This window comes from Eupeodes corollae, chromosome X (assembly GCF_945859685.1).
Source record: "Eupeodes corollae chromosome X, idEupCoro1.1, whole genome shotgun sequence".
Lineage (NCBI taxonomy): Eukaryota > Metazoa > Arthropoda > Insecta > Diptera > Syrphidae > Eupeodes > Eupeodes corollae.
This window is the reverse complement of record NC_079150.1, coordinates 3264161-3284399: the sequence shown is the minus strand read 5'-3', so window position 1 is coordinate 3284399 and position 20239 is coordinate 3264161. Positions and strand designations below refer to the sequence as shown.

Sequence of the window (20239 nt, the reverse complement as noted above, 5' to 3'; positions counted from 1 at the left end):
TAACTCGGGTCTAATGATGCCACAAATGCAAATTGGTCGGTATCCAGAAAACAAAAAACAAAAAACACAAAACAAAACAAACCAAATGTTTCCAGCTTGATGCTGTTGTTCTCCAAATAAAGCTCTGTACTGTATATCATTGCATGCATCGACTTCTACCGCCACTGGCCACTGGTATCGCAAATCATGAAACCACACTACACACACCAAAACACATTATTGTCAAAGAACAATTGTCCTTTTTTGCGTTATTAAATTTTTTCTACAATTTTCGAAAAAAAAGAGTTCAATTCGATAAGATTTTGTACCTAGGTATTTTATATATATTTTATTTTTATTCTCAATAGGAAAATGCAGATTTTGTTTTTAAAAAAACGTTTTTTTTAAATTTATTTTTAGGTCACAAATTGGAAGGATATTGTGGAAGTGGCAGCGGAAGTGGTACGAATGTCTTGCCAACTTCTGCTGCAGAATGGATATCTATAAACGAACATCAAAACAATGCAGGTCAGTTTGTTGGTTGGTTTTGCTTTTATTTTTAGTTTTTGAAACAGAAAAGTTTTTAAAACACAAGTTTGTCTTAATTTAATATAAAATGAATAGCATTAGTACTCTTTCCAATTTGAATATGCTGTACAGGGATGAAAGGATATTTCCCTTTCACTCTTTGGTTTTCGGATATCAACAAGCTATATTATTTTAACAGCTATAAATTGGAATAATTCTGCCACAAATGAAGGGCTTAGGCTAATTGTTAGGTACTCGTATAAAGTGCACCAAAAGGCCGGAGTGAGTAGGTTGGTTTAAAACGAGAATAAAATCGTGTGGGGTCTATTACCCCCCTTTAAGTGGTATGGGCAATTTCCTAAAAAATTGATTTTAACTTTAAATTAAAAGTTCCCTCGTATCCCCGAAGCTCTATTTATAGAACATTGGATTGATTCCAATAACTTTTACACCCGTTATAAATTATGTTTAATCTTTGATTATGGACAAATATTTTTTTTTTGAAATACAAATATAAGATAAACGTATGAACCTTAGCTAACCCCGATGTCCTAAGTTTGTTTTTTGATTGTTAAAAGACTCACAATTTTCGATGGTGTTCCTATAAATAAGAAATTTCTTATAGTTTTTTGAACAAATCGTACCAGGACATAAATAATTGGTAGACAATCATAAAAAGCCAGCGCACAAGCAAAGCGAATAAAAATATTGCCAGAAAACAAAAACTCAATTGTTTTTTGAAACGATCTGTCAATATATGTTCTCGATCATTCACGGCCGAGCCGATTTGATCCTTTTTATTGAACTTGTGTGGTTTAAACTTTGTATCAGATTATAAGGTGAAGTTAGATAAGTCTTTAAAAAGTATTTGCCTTCTTTATTTGTCAAAATTATAAAATATTTGTTTCTATTCATTCCAGAAGACTCTCACAGTTCTCAGGGAAGCATATCTGGCGATGGTAAGTTTAAATTAAGAAAATTAATTTACTCGTAAATTCCTTACAAAAAATATTTCAGCTTTAAGTAAATACACAATGATTTAAGAACAGTTCAAAGCTCTCTATATAGTACTTTTATTTATATTTTTCGTGAAGGTAAACAATAAACCCTTCGATATTTCTTTCGCTGCATAACACGAAATACAATTTTTCCCGCTTGATTCGAAGCTAGTGAGTACTTTTTTCACTAAACTTTCATAGAAAAATTGACGCAATACATCAATGTTGAACGTATGGCTCCCTATATTTTTCGAAAAATTGCTAGGAGGCGGGAAAGGTGGGAGTCAAAGTGTATTAACCTCCTTGCATTGATGTTTCGAACCTTTTCTTCTTTCCAAAGACAGGTAGCAGCTTACGAAATAGAAAGAAAAAAAACAACATTTCGAAAGGTAAAAACTTAGAGTTTGCAACAAGAACAACTGTGTGCAACATAATCGTGCCATGTCGACTGCAAGTATTGCTTTTAAGCACACGGAGACATATGGGACAATTAAACAGGGACGTGCGCTGCGCTGTCGTTGAAAAATACACTCGGTTAATGTAGTATTTGCTCTGTATGAAGTATGTATACTATATCTACAAGAATGGACCCCTTATAGTCAGATGTGCCCACCCAATACGAATAAAAAATATACACACCGTCGTCGCGTCCGTCCGCAAGATAACAACGACTTCGTCAACAACAACAACAACGATTTGACGCTAAACACAAGATAGCACGCTACATAATCAAAGCCCACCACACGATTAAATTGTTATTTTGCGAGGTAAAATGTATCGCCAAAGGTTTATAGGAATTTCGTTTTGTAAGCTGCTGTAATAAATCATTTTTTCAGCTCTTTTGGATTTCGTTTCTATGATGTGAGTACTCTGTAGCAGTTCAAAATTTGAGTTAACGCGAATACCTCCTATATTTAGCCCAAAAAGACGCGGACGCACGGATAAAATTATCAAGAGACATGAACGGAACGTTTTGATTTGTATTAAAGATGCTTAGAATAAGTAAATGTATGACACTTAACACTTGGAAAAGTCAAAACTCTATGTTGATAAGGAACGTTGCATCAAGATCAGTTTATACAAAAAGAATTTTTCGAATGTGCTAATAGCGTTCAAATAAATGAACAATGTGCTCCTGATGCTTCCGGTACACAAATTAAAAATCAAGTAATAAAAACATTATTGAGGAGATAACTGTCGCCTGTTATGATTTGCTTAATTTATGTCTTCAAAAAATTTCATATTATAGTTTTTTCGTCTTAGAAAATTTTGCGAACTAATAGGAAATACAAAACATTTAGCTGTAAATAAAATTCGTGTTCCAACCTCATAATAACAAAAACGCATTTTTTCTGCACCAAAAATTATCTCGATCTGTATATTAAAAGCCTATATGCATTATAAGCTTAGATATAACGTCTTTGCCAACAAATCAGAAAATGATCTGCAGGCAAAAGGTGTGTGCCAACAAACGAAATGAAAATAGTGTGTGCGTATTTTGCACGCATCCATCCAGTCAGCCTATGCCAAGCGCGAACGCGATGGTGACATGAGTCTACGCACATTAGAGAGGGGGAAAATAGAGACATTAAACCACCTATCAGGTGTGCAATTGAAACGAGTAGATAAGTGGCTAAAAGTACATAGTAGGTACAGACGATATGAGATTCAACGTGGCAAACGTCACGGGACAAATGTACGTGATCACGCCTCGTCTGCAAAAAGGCGAAGAGCAACTTCTTTTAAGTAAACAATAATCGATCGGCAAGAGCACAAAAACCGTAGGCAATACCACCAAAGTAGTTTCATTCAATATATATGTATATATTACATATTCGTATATGTGTAAGGTGCTCATAACTTGCTTGAGACCATTGTAGGTGGAATATTATCGTCATCGCAAATGCAAGTAGGTATCCTTTTCAATGTTCATTCTTAGAAATATACGTGGGTGTAAAAAATGTTGAAACCAGTGCACTAGTAAAAAATGCTTCAAACAAATAATTCGAACAAAGTTTATAGCCGAGCGCGATTATACAACTTATTACAGTAGGTCTCAATGACCTGGAGGTTGAAGAAAAATGTAAAAATTGAATGCAATTCAATTCAATTCAATTAAAATCATTTCAGTTAAATTAGATTCGATTCAATTCAATTCGATTCAATTCAATTCAATTCCAATAAATATAAACCAATTCAATTCAATTAAATTCAATTCAATTAAATTCGATTCAATTCAATTCCATTAAATTCAATTCAATTCAATTCTGCATTTTAATTTTAACTAATAAAATGAAATTTAATTTTATTTTATTTCATGAAATAATATTTATTTTATTGTATTCCATTACATTTTTTTTGTATTTTATTGAATTTAAACTAAACGTGTTCAAGCTACAAGCCTTCTCCTTTAGCTAGTTGTCTTGTTGTTGTCTTTCTTTGCCATTTAAGGTCAATCTATACCATCTTCTATGATCTAAGTATAACATCTTTGGTTATATCTTAAGCCAGTTTTTAATGTCATATGACCTACAGTGCAACTCACTCCATCTAGAGCAGGTGTTGGATTTTTCAAACACCAATTTAAAATTGCAAAATCTTTTTTTTTCCTCAGATAAACATAAGACACAAAATAAAAACGAAGCTAAAAATATCGCTAGGTGAGATCAGTAGCACAGTGTAGCACCCAGTTATACCTAATATTGGACTCTTTGACTTCACTTGTCCAACCGATAATTTCATAAAACAAAAAAAAAATTCGACCATTTCAAGTTTATTAAATTTTGAAGTCCCCTTGGCAAGAAAACTAAAATAAAAATATTATAAGAAAAAACCTGGAAGACCAATAATTCCCTACATAACATTGTCGTGATCTTATCAACTATAGTACAATACATTTTTTTTTTCTTTTAAATAGACAAGCGCATAGCACAAAGTGAACAAAAGCCTCAGCTCTCCGGACAAGGCTTTAGTCCATGGCAAGAAGAAGCCTGTAACATGGAGAACGCAGTGGCTTTTAAGCTGTCAACACTTTGAAATCCTATTTCATCGAAACGAAATTTCTATATAAGATTATCTGGTTCTTCTTCTTGTTTCTCCACTACACAATCCCGATCCCGCTACCACCGCACAACCTCCGACGCCCGACGACGGTAACAGGGCGTAAAGAATATTTCGAAGTATAAGCAAACACGTTGCCTACTTTAACTTGTTATGTAACAGGTTGGAAGATGATTTCACACAAAAAGAAAACTAAAAAAAAAAAAAACAGTTGCATCGGGAAGCGGGAACAAACCCATCAGCGACTATCGATCGATCGATTGCCTCTTGGTCTTGAGTGAGCGAACTCTGGCGTGAGCTCGTAGTGTTGAACAAAAATGAAGAACAAAAAAGACATAGTGTTTTTGGTTTCCTTTTCACGAACCTGACGCCGCGGCGCGGCTGGCCGCGTCCCCTGTCATCTTGTTGTCTTGAAAAGTGCCTGGCACGCGTTTAACTACGGATTATTATATTTTTTTTTTGTTTTCCTTACTTTTGGCGCTTGATAGTGACTTATCCTTTCCTTAAAGTTGGCTCGTTTTTGCAGTTGCTGCTGCTGCTTAGCTGCTACCGCTGCATGCTGCTACGGCGGTGGTAATCACCCAACGATCATATATCATTTTGATAGCGAAACCCAAACCACAATGCAGCAGTAGCAGCAGCAGAAGCAGCGAAAAATAAGAGCATTTATAGCAGCACTATTGAAATATTTCTGTAGCAAAGAGCGCAAGGGGTAGCAGCACGTTATACAGATGTATAACTTGAGTAGGTATGGGCCAAAAGAACATTGATCTTTACTTCCTTGTAACACATAATCGAAACGGCGCGGCGGCGCGGCGTGGAGCGGCGCGCGCGGCCAATGGTTGAATGAATTTAACTTTATGAGACCACTCTGTTTTGACTTCAAACCTATTTGCACTGACTGATTGCTTATTTTTTGTTAATCTACCTTTTGTGAGTGAATCCCGAAGCAATTATGTAGTTGCATATAAATGTAATAATGAACATGCATGGGTATAGGTATAAATAAACAGATTAGCGGTTTTTCATTAAGAAAGATATGTTTATAAGAAAGGGCTATAAATTTGAAACCCCCGACATTAAGTTTTTTTTTCGCAATGAATTTCTAGTTGAACGAAATGTTAAATTACACTGGTTGACATGATTTTCTTTCTGGCATTACAATTGCATTTTACAATAGGTTTTGGCGGCCTTAATTCAAATGGTTTTTATATATATTGTATAGACAAATAACGTTAAAAACGGGTTATATTAGAGTTTGAATTCTAAACCAGCACTAAAAAATTAAGTCCAAAACTATGAAGGTACTTTTTGAAATCATCAGACAATTGATTGTTTAGAGATATTTCGTTTTTGGTTGTTTTAAAAATCTATTCATTTGCTTGCGCAATAGTTATTTTTTGTCGACCAGTGTTATCTACATTACAGTAATGCCATTTTATATTTTTGTTTATACAAAAATCAATAAAAAAAAGTTTGCATGACAGTAAAAGAACAACTTGGTTATTAGTCATTAGTTTATAGGTACAAGCAAACCAAATAAATCCAGTGCTTGATTTTGTGCTCTCAGGTTTCCCATTCGTTAATGGCTAACATGCAATGTACGCACGATATCTGCCAAACTAGCCAAACCTCAATGTGTACATGCGTGCACGCTCCAATAATAATACGCGTTAGCATATTGGATTAACCAATACGAAGTTTGTATATTTTTCTATATAGGCGAGAAGACAGTGAAAATTGGTGCACATTTAAGTATTGTATTTGAATCTTTGTACCTACAAAACCAAATTAATACTCGTGCAATCGAAACATAGGTATTACTTTTGATTAACAAGAGCTGGGATGCGAACCACACTGATAACTTCTCATCTCGTCTGTCGATTTGTCTTGATTAAGTCTTTAAAAAATATTCATAACAATATTATTTTGGTGTAAGATAAATAATTTGAAGTCAATACTTTTTTTTGATCTCCTAATACTTGAGTAGGAAACCATTTCTTATTAGTTTTGTGTTGTTTTTCAATATTTCCGTGTTTTGGTTAAAAAGTTGTAAGGTTATTTTCTCTAATAAATTAACTAAAAAAATTAACTAAAAATTAAAAATAACAACAACTGCATATGTTGAAATAGTTTGATTTCAAAATCAATTTTTGTTTACGTGATTTTTAGTGAAAAACCAATTTTTACCAATTTTAGTAGCAGTTCTTAAAATCTCTTACAGATTGCATTTTTCTAAGCAAATTTAGCACAAAATAAAATCATTTTGAAGACAACACCATCATTTATTCACGAGATTTCGAGAAGCGAACATCAAATTTTACAAATTTGTCGCAATATTTTTGGTAAATTTTATTTTTTTATGAAAAAAACTGAAAGTTGGGTTTTTATAAAAAAAATAACTGAATGTCAAAAACAATATTCTATGGGATGAAATTTTTTAAGACAATACATTTAATTTTTTGAAAACATATGTATGAAGTCGAAAATCAATGTATTCTAAGTTTTAATAATATTGTTTGTAAAAAAAACTGTCCCTGTTTTACTTTATAGGTTAGGTTAAAGTGGATGTCCGTGATGGACCAGGACACACTTAGGCCAGTTTAATACCCCATTGTCATACCACATTAATCTTAAGGTTTTCTTCTAAGCTTAACGTAACAAGTTTGAGATATTACTACCCTTATTATGCAGAGGCACAGTGTGAGCACTAGGAAGAGGAGAGAGGGTTTAAAAAGAGATGTCGGTGCACATTGGTTTTGAATTCCTGAATATTGCAATAACTAGGAAAGACAGAGTGTGGTAAAGCATTCCACATTCGCGTAGTACGGCTAAAGAACGATTCTCTGTATTTGACAGTACGGCCGAAGTTGGGTTAGAGGGTAAACTGATGAGCATTCTTAGAAACGCGAGTATTACGGTGGAAATGTTTAAGGGGAGGAAAATAACTGTCAAAAATGGTCAGACAAGCGACCTTACGACGATGTTCAAGCGAAGTAAATGAACTTATGATGATATTATCATCTATCAATTTAAATGTTCTACGTCTCTATCCAAGAGGCTTAAGTAAGTTGCAGGAGCACTAGCCCAGAAATGGGAGTTATACTAAAGCTTTGGACGGTATAAGTCTTGTAGATAACAGCCCGATCAGAAGGGGTGAAATATTTCTTGCATCGCCTAAGTAAACCCAAACACATTGCGGCATTTTTTGTGACATCGCGCATGTGATCATTCCACAAGAGGTGGTTCGTGTAACACATATCGAGAATATCGAGGTGTACAGTCTCATTGATATATCTCGCTTTAACGACACAAGACAGCATTGGGTTTTCGAAGGATTATATTCCACGCGGTTTTTTATTCCCCATTGTACAATGCTGTTTAGGTCGGAATTCAATGAGATTATCATGTTTTGTCGTTGCATTTCCACAGTAGAGTATTGGATTAGAAGTTGCAAACAGGAGATCGTTAATAAAAATGAGAAAGAGTGTTGGAGATAGAACAGAGCCCTGAATCCATCCAATACTTCTTGTATTGAACGATCGGAAAGGTAATTACGAATCCAATGAAGCAGGGATTCATGCAAACTGAAAGCACGATAAGAGAGCCTGATGCCAAACCCTATCAAATGCTTTTGAAATATCAAGTGCAATAATCTTACTTTCTCCAAACGATGTAAAGATTTGAATGGGGTGGCCTGTACCATTTCTGGCGAGTTCAAGACTTCTTTTATCGCCAAAAGTTCCTGCTGAAATATACGCTACAATAATTGGAAAGGCGGAATGAGTGGACATCTCTACCAACCCCTTCATTCGTTTTTGACCCATCTGTGTAAAAGTGGATTGTCTTGTCTTCCGTCTTGCAGTAATAATTTTACATTTGCAAAACTGAGCTACTTTTATTCTGCGAAGATCTTCAAAATTCTTATTCACGTAGCTGCGTCATTAATATAATAATATTGTCTTTATATATAATATCATTATTATTATTTTTTTTTTATAATTTGCAGGCACTCAAGGGGTTATATGTTTATATTTAAACACAGTGCGAGCATTAGGAAAATAGGGAAGGATTAAAAAGGAGATACCGAACATTATTTTTACTAAATTAGTTTCAAAAGAACTGAAAAAAAAGTTAAAATCAGAACAATCGGAACTGCAGTTCCTCATCAGTATCTATGAGTGCATTTTTTCGTTTTTTTTTTTGTTTAAAGAAATACGAAATAAAAGTGAAAAGTAAAGGCCGAACACCACTTAACCTATAAATCAGTTAATAGTGTAGAAATACCTTTAGATTGTACTTTTCTCTTTGTTGAAATCTATATACATTTTTCTTTTTTCCCATTTTGTTTTATTGTATTAAGTTAAAAGCAAAAAGCTATTTCTTGAACTAGAAAAAAATAAAAAAAATAAATATTCTTTGCGCAGTCGCATTTATTTCCACGAAAGATACAAATCCGAAGGTTTATTTTTTTATTCGCCGTTTCGGTATAACGTCGCGGACGTTGTACTTTGTTTCGAGTATTAATACATATATCCACCAAATCCAAATCCATCTATCTATGTAGCTTTATTCATTTGCCTTCAAGGAAAAAAGAAAAAAACCACTGATTGTGCAAAAGTAGGTATTTATTTGTAGCTATGCGCCTGCGCTCGTACCTTTAAATATAGGTGAAACCGTACAGCAAAATTATTTGATATAGACTAAACAAATGTGGTTATGAGTATCTGAGGTTGGCTTAAACCTAGATATGTATACTTTTTTGAATTTGCAATATACTGTTGGACAATATAATAATGCATAGAAAAGTGGACTGACCATTACGCTGCAGCGCAGTGGCGGCTCGGCCGCGGCGGGGCGTACAGTACGGTTCGCCGCAATGCCTATTTATGCTTAGACACAGGCTATAGGTAGTTGAGATATAAGTAAAACCTATTTTGAAAGAAGGTAATAAGCAGTTTCATTATTTTTCGGTGGATGACACTTGTAAATCAACTAAACTAATTCAAAAGGAGAAGGTGGAAAAGAAGAATCTTATGAGCTTTTGTAAAATAACTTAAGTTTATTTCGCAGGGTTTTGCAAAACAACTTAAGTGGAGGAAGATTCGTCCTATAAATCCATTTATTTTATTTATCAGAAAATAAGCATAAATGAGTTTGGTAAAATATCTTAGGTTGTTTTTATGTTCGATACGAATCAAAAAAGTTAGATCTCTTATGTCAACTTAAGATATTATTTTGCCACAAAACTTTTCTTGATTTTACATTTTTTACAATGACTTAAGATGTTTTAATATATTTAATAAATACATAACCGACCTAAGAACATCTTAGGATACTTAGTAAATGAAATAAAAGTTGTTTTGGCAAAAGCACTTAAATCAAAAGAACATTTACTAATACATTAAATATTCCACTTATCAAAACATAGTTTTAATATTTATATAATTGTACATATGAAGACAAATTATTACTGAAAATGTATCTTTTTATCGTTCTTATTTTGTTTTAAACAAAGTTAAAAATCTACTTTGTGAAAAAAAGCTTTAAAAATAGATAGACTTAGGAGTCTTAACCTTTTTGAACACAGTTTAATATCATCAGTAGGTACTAACATTTTACTAAAATCAAGAAAATAAATAAGTGCGACAAAGAGAGAAACACCGCCAATTTCCCTATCCTGAAAATTCTTATCGGACAGATTAGAAGCTTTTTGCTATGCAATTTCACTGAACAATACCTTAAAAGATAATTTAAAATGACTGCTAAAATATCCACGAGGTGACGAATTATCAAGAACAAAGTTGTATTAAACACGTTTTGAACTGTTTTTTATTCGTGTCATGTGTTGGTGCAACTTAGTAAACGTGTTAAAGAGTGGGATAGAGCTGTCAAATTTCCAGCTAAACATTTCTTTATAATTGTAGTAGTATTAGTGAAAAGAATTGTAAATTTGACAACAAATCTAGATCTGCAGAATTGTTCTTAAATCAAAAATACTCGTAAATCAATTTATGTTGCCCCCATGGAATTCCATACAGGGGAAATTTCTGTTTTGACAGGTATAGATCAAAAATAAATTGATTTATTTTACTCATGGATACCCCCATAAGTAAACTAAAATTAGATATTAATTTTGAAAAATTTTAAAGCCCTAAACCATTTAGGTAACTTAAAAGAATACACATCTTGTAATATTTTATTTAAATTTGGAGTGCATCTATTTAGCCGTTGTGCACTGTAAAATAAAACTAATGAATAAACTAAAAAGGCGAAATTCCGCACCATGCATTTTGGTGTAGCTGGCTGTGCCATGTGTACGGCTTGCTGCTGTTGGCCATGCAAAGATACTCTAAAAAAATATATGTACATGATATATTCGTGTGGCAAACATTTTCTATTGCCACATAGTAATTTGGTGTGTTAATTTGTGATTAATTTTATTGATATTACTTAACACACACAAAATGATACTTTAATGTCTTTTGATATCGATGTTTGTATTACAAGGTAAAACAACAAACAAACAACAAGGATTTCTTGGAGCTTTACATAGATGTGATACGAGTATTATAAGCAACAGGATTTTAAGATTATGTGAACAGTGTTAAAATGCAACCACTTTGATCTTGAAATATTTTCCTATACCTACTTAATACCTAACTTGTATTGCTCTGGGTCTAGCGGAAACTTTTTTAAAGTAAGTTAATCATCTATCATTGGCATCTACTGTACTCTCTGTACTTATACAAAAACACAATACTCAAGTATTACCTTCTGTTTTCGTGGTCTATACTACCTTGCCTGCTATCATGCGCGCATTTCATATCGATCGCCTCAAGCTGCAGCAGGAAGTATCAAAAAGAAAAGCGAAAAAGTAGGTAGGTAGGTATGTACGAGTATGTACCCTTATCTACGTTGTTTCTTTTCCTTATTGCAACTCCTGTTTAATAGGCGCATATGTATGTATGCATGTCTAGTTATTGTCACTTGTGCAGAGAATGCAGATATCTTTACTTTATATTGTAGCGCGAGCCATGTTACGTACGTTTTATTATTAATTCTCTTTACCCCTAAAATCAAACACAGATAATCTCCTGGGGGAATGATTGCAATTTTCTTACACTGAAAAAACAATCTTTTTGATTACAGAATCCGATAAATGGGATGCGGAAGGTTTGGGAGTGATTTTTTGACAGTTTAGGTATCTTACCTACTATGACACTCACTCATATCGCAGCTTTATCACTGTCATTGGATTCTGATGAACTATCTTTTGAAAGTTCAAAAATTCAGTCTTATTTTAATTAATTTAATTAACAAAAAAATAGTCCTTAGACGCTATATACAATTAAATATTTGTATACAAATAATAATACAGAAAAATATAAAAGTCCGGCAGTCAGTTTTTTTTATAGTAATTAAAATCTTCAAAAAATGGAACGCAAAATTGTTAAAATTTGGTTTTCGATTCTCGATGAATAAATGAAGGTATTGACTTCAAAATGATTTCATTCTGTGCTTAATTTTTTTGGAAAAATTTAATTTTTATTTGTTTATATAAGAAATAACATCTTTCAAGAACTGCTACTAAAATTGGTAAAAAAATATTTCATCATATGAAAAAATGTTGATAACTTTAAGTAATTTTTTTAGAAAAATTCAACTTACAACTTTAAAAAATAACACGGAAACCTACAAAAAAAAAACCTGTCACAAGATGTTTGGGTTTCATAAGGCGATGTATGAACGGTTTCTTCAACTAAAGTCTGGCTCCCATCTCAAATACGTCATATTTTAAATGTGAACGCCGTAAAATGTGTGCTGTGGCTCCATCTTGTTGGAACTACACTTCTTTGTGGTTCCTATAGTAAACTGATTTAAGTTTGGTTGGAGGAAGGTCTCAATCATGTGACAGTAGCGATCCGCATTTACTGTAACTTTTTGGCCATTTTTTACCAAAAACGTCACGTAGACCTCTATCTATTTATACCCGGAATACCATTTTATCTATAAATAGCTTTGAATATAAACGTCTCAAAATATGGGAGGTTTGAATGAAGAGGTTTCATTGATTGTTGATTGTATTACTGCTAAACCATAGCGTTGTAAATTGTCTAGCCCTTTTTCACCAATGAATAACCCCAACCCGTATGGTATGAAATCTACACCTTATGGTAACTTTTGAGGTGGTTGGTGTCTTTCCATTTATGTCAATATTACTTATTGTTTTACTTTTACAGCCATTAATTCAAATGTCGCTAAAGAGGCATAAGATCAAAATTATTGGAGATTTTTGTGGTTCAATATTATGTCATGACCCCTTTTTGTCAGCTTCAAAATTCGAAACATTTATTTTGTTACAGTTTCTTAAACTACAAAATAAAACTACTGCTCCCCTCCTACTTAAAAAAAAGCTTAAAAAAGCTACAAAAATGGTTTATACAAATACAAAACACCATTATCCACATCGAAAAATGTGATTGCACCAAAAGCTACTATGTACTGCTATAACAAACAAGTAAACAAAAATATAAAATCAAGAATCGGTCAGTTAAGTGAGGGCTTTTGGACACCTTGTTTTTCGTATATCTCATGCGAATTGAGAAAGAGAAGCCAAATTCACACTGCGTGGTATAAATTTCGGCTTTGTGAAAAATGCATAGACATAGATTTGGCGGAATAGTTTAAATACTGATTAGAATCACCAATGACACTCTGACACTTAAAAATAAATAGCAAACCTATTGAGATGGATGAATAGGCTTTCTCACTTTCAACCAAAAAAGACGTAGAAATAATTCAAAACTAATGGTTCTTACCCACACTATTACTACTAACAGAAACCAAAACACTTCCCAACAACTTTTGAAAAAAAAAAAGACAACAAATTATGTAAATTACTAACCATCAAGATTTATACATTTTAAGCTGACATGAGATAACTTAAACCAACAGACACTATAACATAAAGTGTGATATTCAAGGCCAAGGTAAGCTAAATTATTTAAGAAAAAATAATGTGAGAGAGTAATTTTCCCAAAAGCCCCCCTAGTCAACAATTCTTTTTATTCCCACAACCTCCTGCCTTGACATCACAATTCACAACAACGCCACAGCGCCACAGTGCCGCGACACGTCACGTCATCTCCGCTCCGGTCCGCGCAGCCTGCTATCATACAACTGAATTCCACTATATATAGAAAATAACCTCCCATCCAAAGAAAGCAAAAGTTCCAGCGGCGGCGGCGGCGTTCGTCGTCGGCAGCGGTGGTAACAGACATTATCATTTCCTTTTCAAACATCGATCGTTGTCTGCTATTGTCCGCACAACAACGCGACGATCGTAGGTGGATGCACTTTCGTTCTCTAAGGAACGAAAAAGAAAAAAAAAAAAAACAAATTACCTGGGAATTGGAACTGGGCTAAGAGCTACATACATACATATATACGGCATAAAATATAAGACTCTTGAGATTCTCGTTTCCACGAATGATCTTACCACAAATTGAAGCCAAGTGTATAGAAAGAAGTTTGTTTGTCCTTTTTTTAGTTTAATGCAATGCAAGGTCTTCAGAAGGGAAGTCGTCAAAGTGTCTGCCGTTTTCAAGATGTCAAATAAAAAAAGTAACCAGATGCTGGCTGGCTTCCATATTATCTCGCATTTATTTATGAACCTACACGTTTTAACTATTTGATAGGGTAACTACAGGTTGTATATACGTATTATGTAATGTGAACTTCTGAAATTGAAATTTTTGTAATTTGGGTAAAGTTGTCTTATTACATACATATATCCATTGAACAAAGTCGTTTTTAATATTGGTTTAGTTTTTAACAAACTTTGCAGTGGTTCTGGTCCAAATGTCAATAAAAATTGGCTGATTAGCTTAATCCATCACGCTTAAATTTAAAGATTCCTTGATACAAAATTTGGTTAGAAGCTCTTTTGACCTGTTAACCAATGATTAAATATGATCTTACTAACCCTTAGATGCTATTATTGGTTTTCATCATTGAAAATTTTGCTTCAATATTTAAAAGCGATTAAGAGAGTCACATTTGTTATCTTTAGTTTCAAATCGAAGATGATTAGATTGATTTTTTACTAAAAAAAATAAGAAATCTTTTTTCGAAGAACAGTCAATTCTACAGTTCACAATTTAGATCAAAACTCGTTCCACTAAAGCGAACTTTTTTTACAATAACAGAAATTTTCAATGATAGATATAACATAACTGTGAAAAATTACAATAATTGGTTTCAATGATGGAAACCAATGATAGTTTTAACTGGCCCAATAAATCTATATTGTACTAGAATAGAGATCAACATCATTATTTAATACCGGAAAAAATTAAACATTGAGAAACGATCAAAACGGCAATGAATTAAAAAAGTAAGTTTAAAAAATGTTTGTGTTTTCTAACAATTTCATCTGCTCTCACTGTGTATTTTATAATTTTGAGTATCTTGAGTATCTGTTAATAATATGAGTATCTGTTAATAACATGTCTATACGTGAGTGTAATCTTGTGAAATGTGAATGTCAAGAAGAAAAATGCATCACACTCTTGAACTAGTGTTAATGGCGCGGCGGCGCGGCGGTTGCGTTCGACACTCTGGTTTGTTTTCATTAGCTATCATTACTTTATTGCGACACAAATTTGTTTGACATGCAAGTTTGTAATTTGTCTTATTTTACTTCCGATTTGGGTAACCAACATAATTTGTGTGTGTTTTTTTTTAATTTTTGAAAATTGTACAAAGTTACTTTAAACATAAAATTCAAATTGTACAAATGGGGTTATCTGAAACTCATGAACTTAAATTTCAAACATGGTATAATGATGTCAGCAATGGCGGATTGAGTTGTATTTTACTGCTTTAAACTTTGTTGCTAAAAGACCAAATATGAATCGGAAATATATACCTATTCCAATAGCGCAGCACAAAATCATCAATTTTTGACCAATAGATAATCCAGAAGGGGGGAGGGGGTAGTATGAGCTATTAAGCCTATACGGTTAAGTTGAATAAGTAAAGATTTTTTAGTAACCCAACTATATTTACCAAAAAGCGGTTTTCAGTCAAAACAACTAAATCATTATTTTCACGCATTTTAGAATTTGGAAAATGCTTTAATTCATTTTCATAAGATCTGTTCTGTAGTACCCGGGGCATGATGGTTAATGCGGTGGACTGTCATGCGAGAGGTCTTGGGTTCGATCCCTGCCTATGCCACCTAAAGTTTTTTTCACGGGTTCTGCCTCTTGCAAGGAATTGACAAACTCTTCAAGAGTAATTCTTGTCATGAAAAGTGCTTATTCAAGTTTGCCGTTCGGATTTGGCTTAAAATTGTAGTTCCCTTCCATCCCTGAAAACAGTACTCGCACACAGGAATAATTGAGAGTTGTCATGTACTAGGCCCTAGTTCTCAAACGGGCTGTTGCGCCACCCAATTTATTTTTATTTTTAAGATCTGTTCTGAGAGAAAGAGCTTCATAAGAAGAAACTTTGAATGCGATATCACAAAATTGACAATAAGATGCCTTTAAATTCCCAAAACTCTTATTAATTCGATCATATTTTTTGTTTGAGACACATAAATAGTGTAAGGCTTTATTAAAGTGATTTTTTAATTTCAAAATTGAAGTGAATCTCCTTTGGATGCTCTAGAACTGAGATTTTAAGACGAATTTCAACAATATAAATGTCCCAAACACGGCAAAAGTGACACTTTCGTTAAACTAATGGCTAATTGAAAAACATAATGAACGTTTTATATCAATTAATTTGATACAAGAGCTTTGATTCTTTCGAGAACTTAATTTGTTTTTATTTAATTTAAACAAAAAATATATAGGTACTTAAATGCAGCTTTTTCCTTAAATATAATCAAAATATTTTCGAAAGGTTAACGCAAAAGAGTATTTTCATAGAATCTGTCTTCTAGCATCAGCTCGAATCTACGAGTTTCTAAGCAGACTGATAATGATAGTAATAATAGACTCCCGGAAATTGATTTCGGAAAATACGTCAAAAAAGCCAGACAGTTCTGAAGATTCTGTTTTATTTCCCTTCAAAAAAAGATATTATTTTTCGGCCAAACTTTCTCATTTTCTGGGCCTTTGTATTTATATATATGTTGAGTTCTTCCAATTAATAGATATGTCAACAAAAACAGAATATATCATTTTTGGAAAAAGCTACGTTGCAAAACAATTTCTAATATTTCTATGTGAAATTAACCAAAAACCGTCTAAACTATTGGGGTTTAGCGTTTGGCATATTTAGAAAACTGTTATAATCTTGGAATGAATTTATATGTAAGGAGTCATTTAAAAAATAAAGTTAGACCATATCTTGCTAGACAACAGCTTTCTTAAATAATATAATAATTAAAGTTAGCACTTCAGGCCTCGAAATATGTATATTGTATATGTAAGATTAAGATATATTTTTAAGTGGTGTTCAAAAACTCATCTTTATGTTAAGCGTGTGACCCCTTATTAAATGTCTGGTTCCGCCCTTGGTAGTCATAATACTTTCTGTGCAAACAATTTTCAAGTGCCTAGAAATTAAAAAATATAAAACAATCTAATTTTTTTTAAAATCATATTTTCAACTTCTTTTTCATTTAAGGATTTCGGTAAAAATTTTTATTTAAATACAAAAGTAAAAGTACTTGTTGTGGAGGGCTTAGACCCTCTACAATTACATCCCCATCATCCTAGATACGGTCGTAGTCAAAATATACATACATATGAAATGAAAAATCTCATATAACAAATTTTTGATGATAATAACCGCAATAAAATGGAAAATTCTCACTGTCGCATATGATTTTTTGTTCATCTTCTTATAATAATATTAATAGGTGTGGCATAAGGGTTCACATCTTATTTTCATTTTATTTATTTTTTTCTATATCTTCTGGCTGGCTGGTTTGAAATTAGCTTTGAAACCACAGCACCGTGAAATATGACTTCATCTTTTACGATAGATAGCTCTGTATATGTATCTCAAACTTACTTATATATATTTTTGTTCATTTTGTTCACCTATAAGAAAAGATGCTGCTATACCTACCCACAAGTAGGTATAGAGGTATTCATCTTAAGAGTGTCAGCAAATTATTGTGTGATAGGTAATTTTGTTGTGGTATTGTATTTTTTGAAGGGCATGGGCAAGTACTCAACAAAATGCAATTCCAAGGAGAGAAGCAGTATAAAAGATGAAGCAGGAGAAAATCTCATTACCCCCTTAAAAAGGTATTAATTTCGCCGCGACACCAGCACCATTCCCTAACAAATAAAAACACACCCTATCTAATCCGCAGAACAAATTTACATTTCACATTAAGATCCCTCCCTGCTTTTTGTAAATTGTAAACATTTTGAGAACGACAACGACAACGACTTTTGCGACAAACGACAACGGCAAAAGCAAAGGCAACGAGCACGAGGATAGATGAAGCTATAACATGATAGCAACTTGGCAACGAAAGCCCTGGTTCTGGCCCTGGCACTGAGTGCTTCCCAGAAATGACATTACGCGATCTTTCATGTGCCACTCAAAAAAAAAAAAAAACAAGGAAGAGAAAAATTAAATTCCCACAAATTAGAAATCAAGTTATGTTAATGGAGTCGTTTTTTATACTTTTTTTATATTGTTGGTTGCCTTCAAAGGGACAATTACTAACGATGGAACGCATATTCTATGGTAGCAGGATTCAGGACTTACAATTCAGGATACGGATACTACCCTCTTTAGTATGGTGGTTGATGTTGTGGTGGTGGGGGTTAAGGTTGGTTGGGGTTCGCAAAAATAAAATGTCCTTGTATGTATATTGGTGCTTCAGAGAGGTAGACAAAAGTGTTCTAGAAAATATGGAAAAGATAAATCACAGATGCTGTTTTTGGTTAGCTTTTTGTTTGTTTGTGTTTTTGTTACTTTTGATTCGAGAACAACATTTTATCCAATCGTTTTCGGGGTAGTTGGTGAAAAAAGCCATTAACAACCACCTCAAGCTTGGTAATATTACGAATTATGATTAAATGAATTGAAAACAATCTCGAGGGATATCTATACACCAACATCAAAAAGGCAATGATAAAGATAGTATACAAATATACAAATTAAACAAGATGGTTATCGTTATCGTTGATGGATCTAGTTGATAAAACACTTTGCTTTTGGTTTTGAAATTTGATGTTTCAATTAAATTTAATAAAAGGTAGGCAAATTTGCATTATGGAAAAATACCATCTGTCTAAAATTGTAGAGATTTCATGTGCAAGTATTTAGACTGCACTGATAAAGTAGATATTCTAGATATAAAAAGAGGCCGGCATGCGACCCTGATAACTGATAACGTTCCATTGGTATCCCCTGTTCATGTTAATTTTTTTTTTTGTGTAACAAATCTATTTTATAATTAAGAGAAAGTGAAAGAGTGGATATCAAAAATGTTAGTTAAAACTGTTTTCTGTGAAAAAGTATTCGAGAAGTTTAAACAATATGTTCTTTAAGGAAACACTTTCTTTAAGCAATTTATTAAATTTATTTTTAACACTTTGAATATATCTTAACAATTAGCTAAAGCTAAGATCACGGAATTGCTAGTTTAACTTTTATCATTTTATTAAGTCCGTATGAGATCTGTGCAATTATTCTTATAGGTAAGAGCCAGAGGAGAGGATGGAATGGTCTAGCTAAAAGTCAAGAATTCCAATTTATAGGTCTTTTGTTTATTTATTTTTACGAGCTGTCAATTTTTAAGGCATAATTAGATGCTCGTTTTTTAATAAAAGGCAATTGAAAATTTACTAGTTAGCAATGGCTTACAATTTTGGATTCCCTTTTAGTAAATTGCTAAATATTTAGCAATATCTTCTTTTATTCACAAGATAATAAACTTAAAATTTAAATCGTAAAACTTTCTAGTGCTCAGCTTTCTCTCAATCGGTAACAGCTGTACAAAACATTATTAACAACATTTAGTGTAAGGTTCGTTTCACACTACACGGTTTTGACGGTACGGCAAAAAACCGAACGGCATAAACCGGATCAATGGCTAAATACACATTACACGGTTTTAACCGTACGGTAAAACACGATATATGCAGGGTTCCTATGCTTAGTATCATGTCTTGAAGTCGCTGATCGAACTCTGTCGCACGAAATAAAATCGTATGGTGTGAAAACATGCATTTCATCACGTACGCCACTAAGCTTATTGCGCCGTCCGCTTGACGTTTACTGTAGTCGTAGTGGCAGTAGACGGTTGCTACACGGCACGGCGCCGGTATTTTTCCGTGACCGTTTAATATGAAAGCGTATATGCTCTTCTTCGAGCCTTTAACAAAATGTCGCCCTCCGGTTTTTTGCCGTACGGTCAAAACCATGTAGTGTCAAACGAGCCTAAGATGAAGTCATTTCTCATTTTTTTTTTCAAAACAGTTGAATCGAAAATCAATTTTTACCAGTTTTGCTTTTGAAAAAATTATTGTAAATCGAATTTTTCTCAAAGAGTATATAAATATTTACAATAATATTAAGAGCAGATTCAAATAGTTTTGAAGTTGATAGTCTCACTTCTTTTCGAGACATTCGAGTCAAAAACATTTTTTACTGAATTTTGGTAGCATTTTGGAAGGTTTTAATTTGTA

General features: G+C 33.1%; 1 protein-coding gene across 6 annotated transcripts in view; it reads left to right on the top strand.

The window, feature by feature from the left end:
- LOC129953269 (paired box protein Pax-6) overlaps positions 1-20239 on the top strand; it is an 89782-nt gene that overhangs the window by 14915 nt on the left and 54628 nt on the right. For 5 of the 6 annotated variants that reach the window (XM_056066273.1, XM_056066272.1, XM_056066276.1 and 2 more), the window contains 2 exons: positions 400-507; positions 1428-1466. In XM_056066273.1, the coding sequence (XP_055922248.1) occupies positions 400-507; positions 1428-1466 (147 nt within the window). The remainder of the gene's footprint in view (positions 1-399; positions 508-1427; positions 1467-20239) is intronic. The other variant, XM_056066275.1, reaches the window with a different exon arrangement.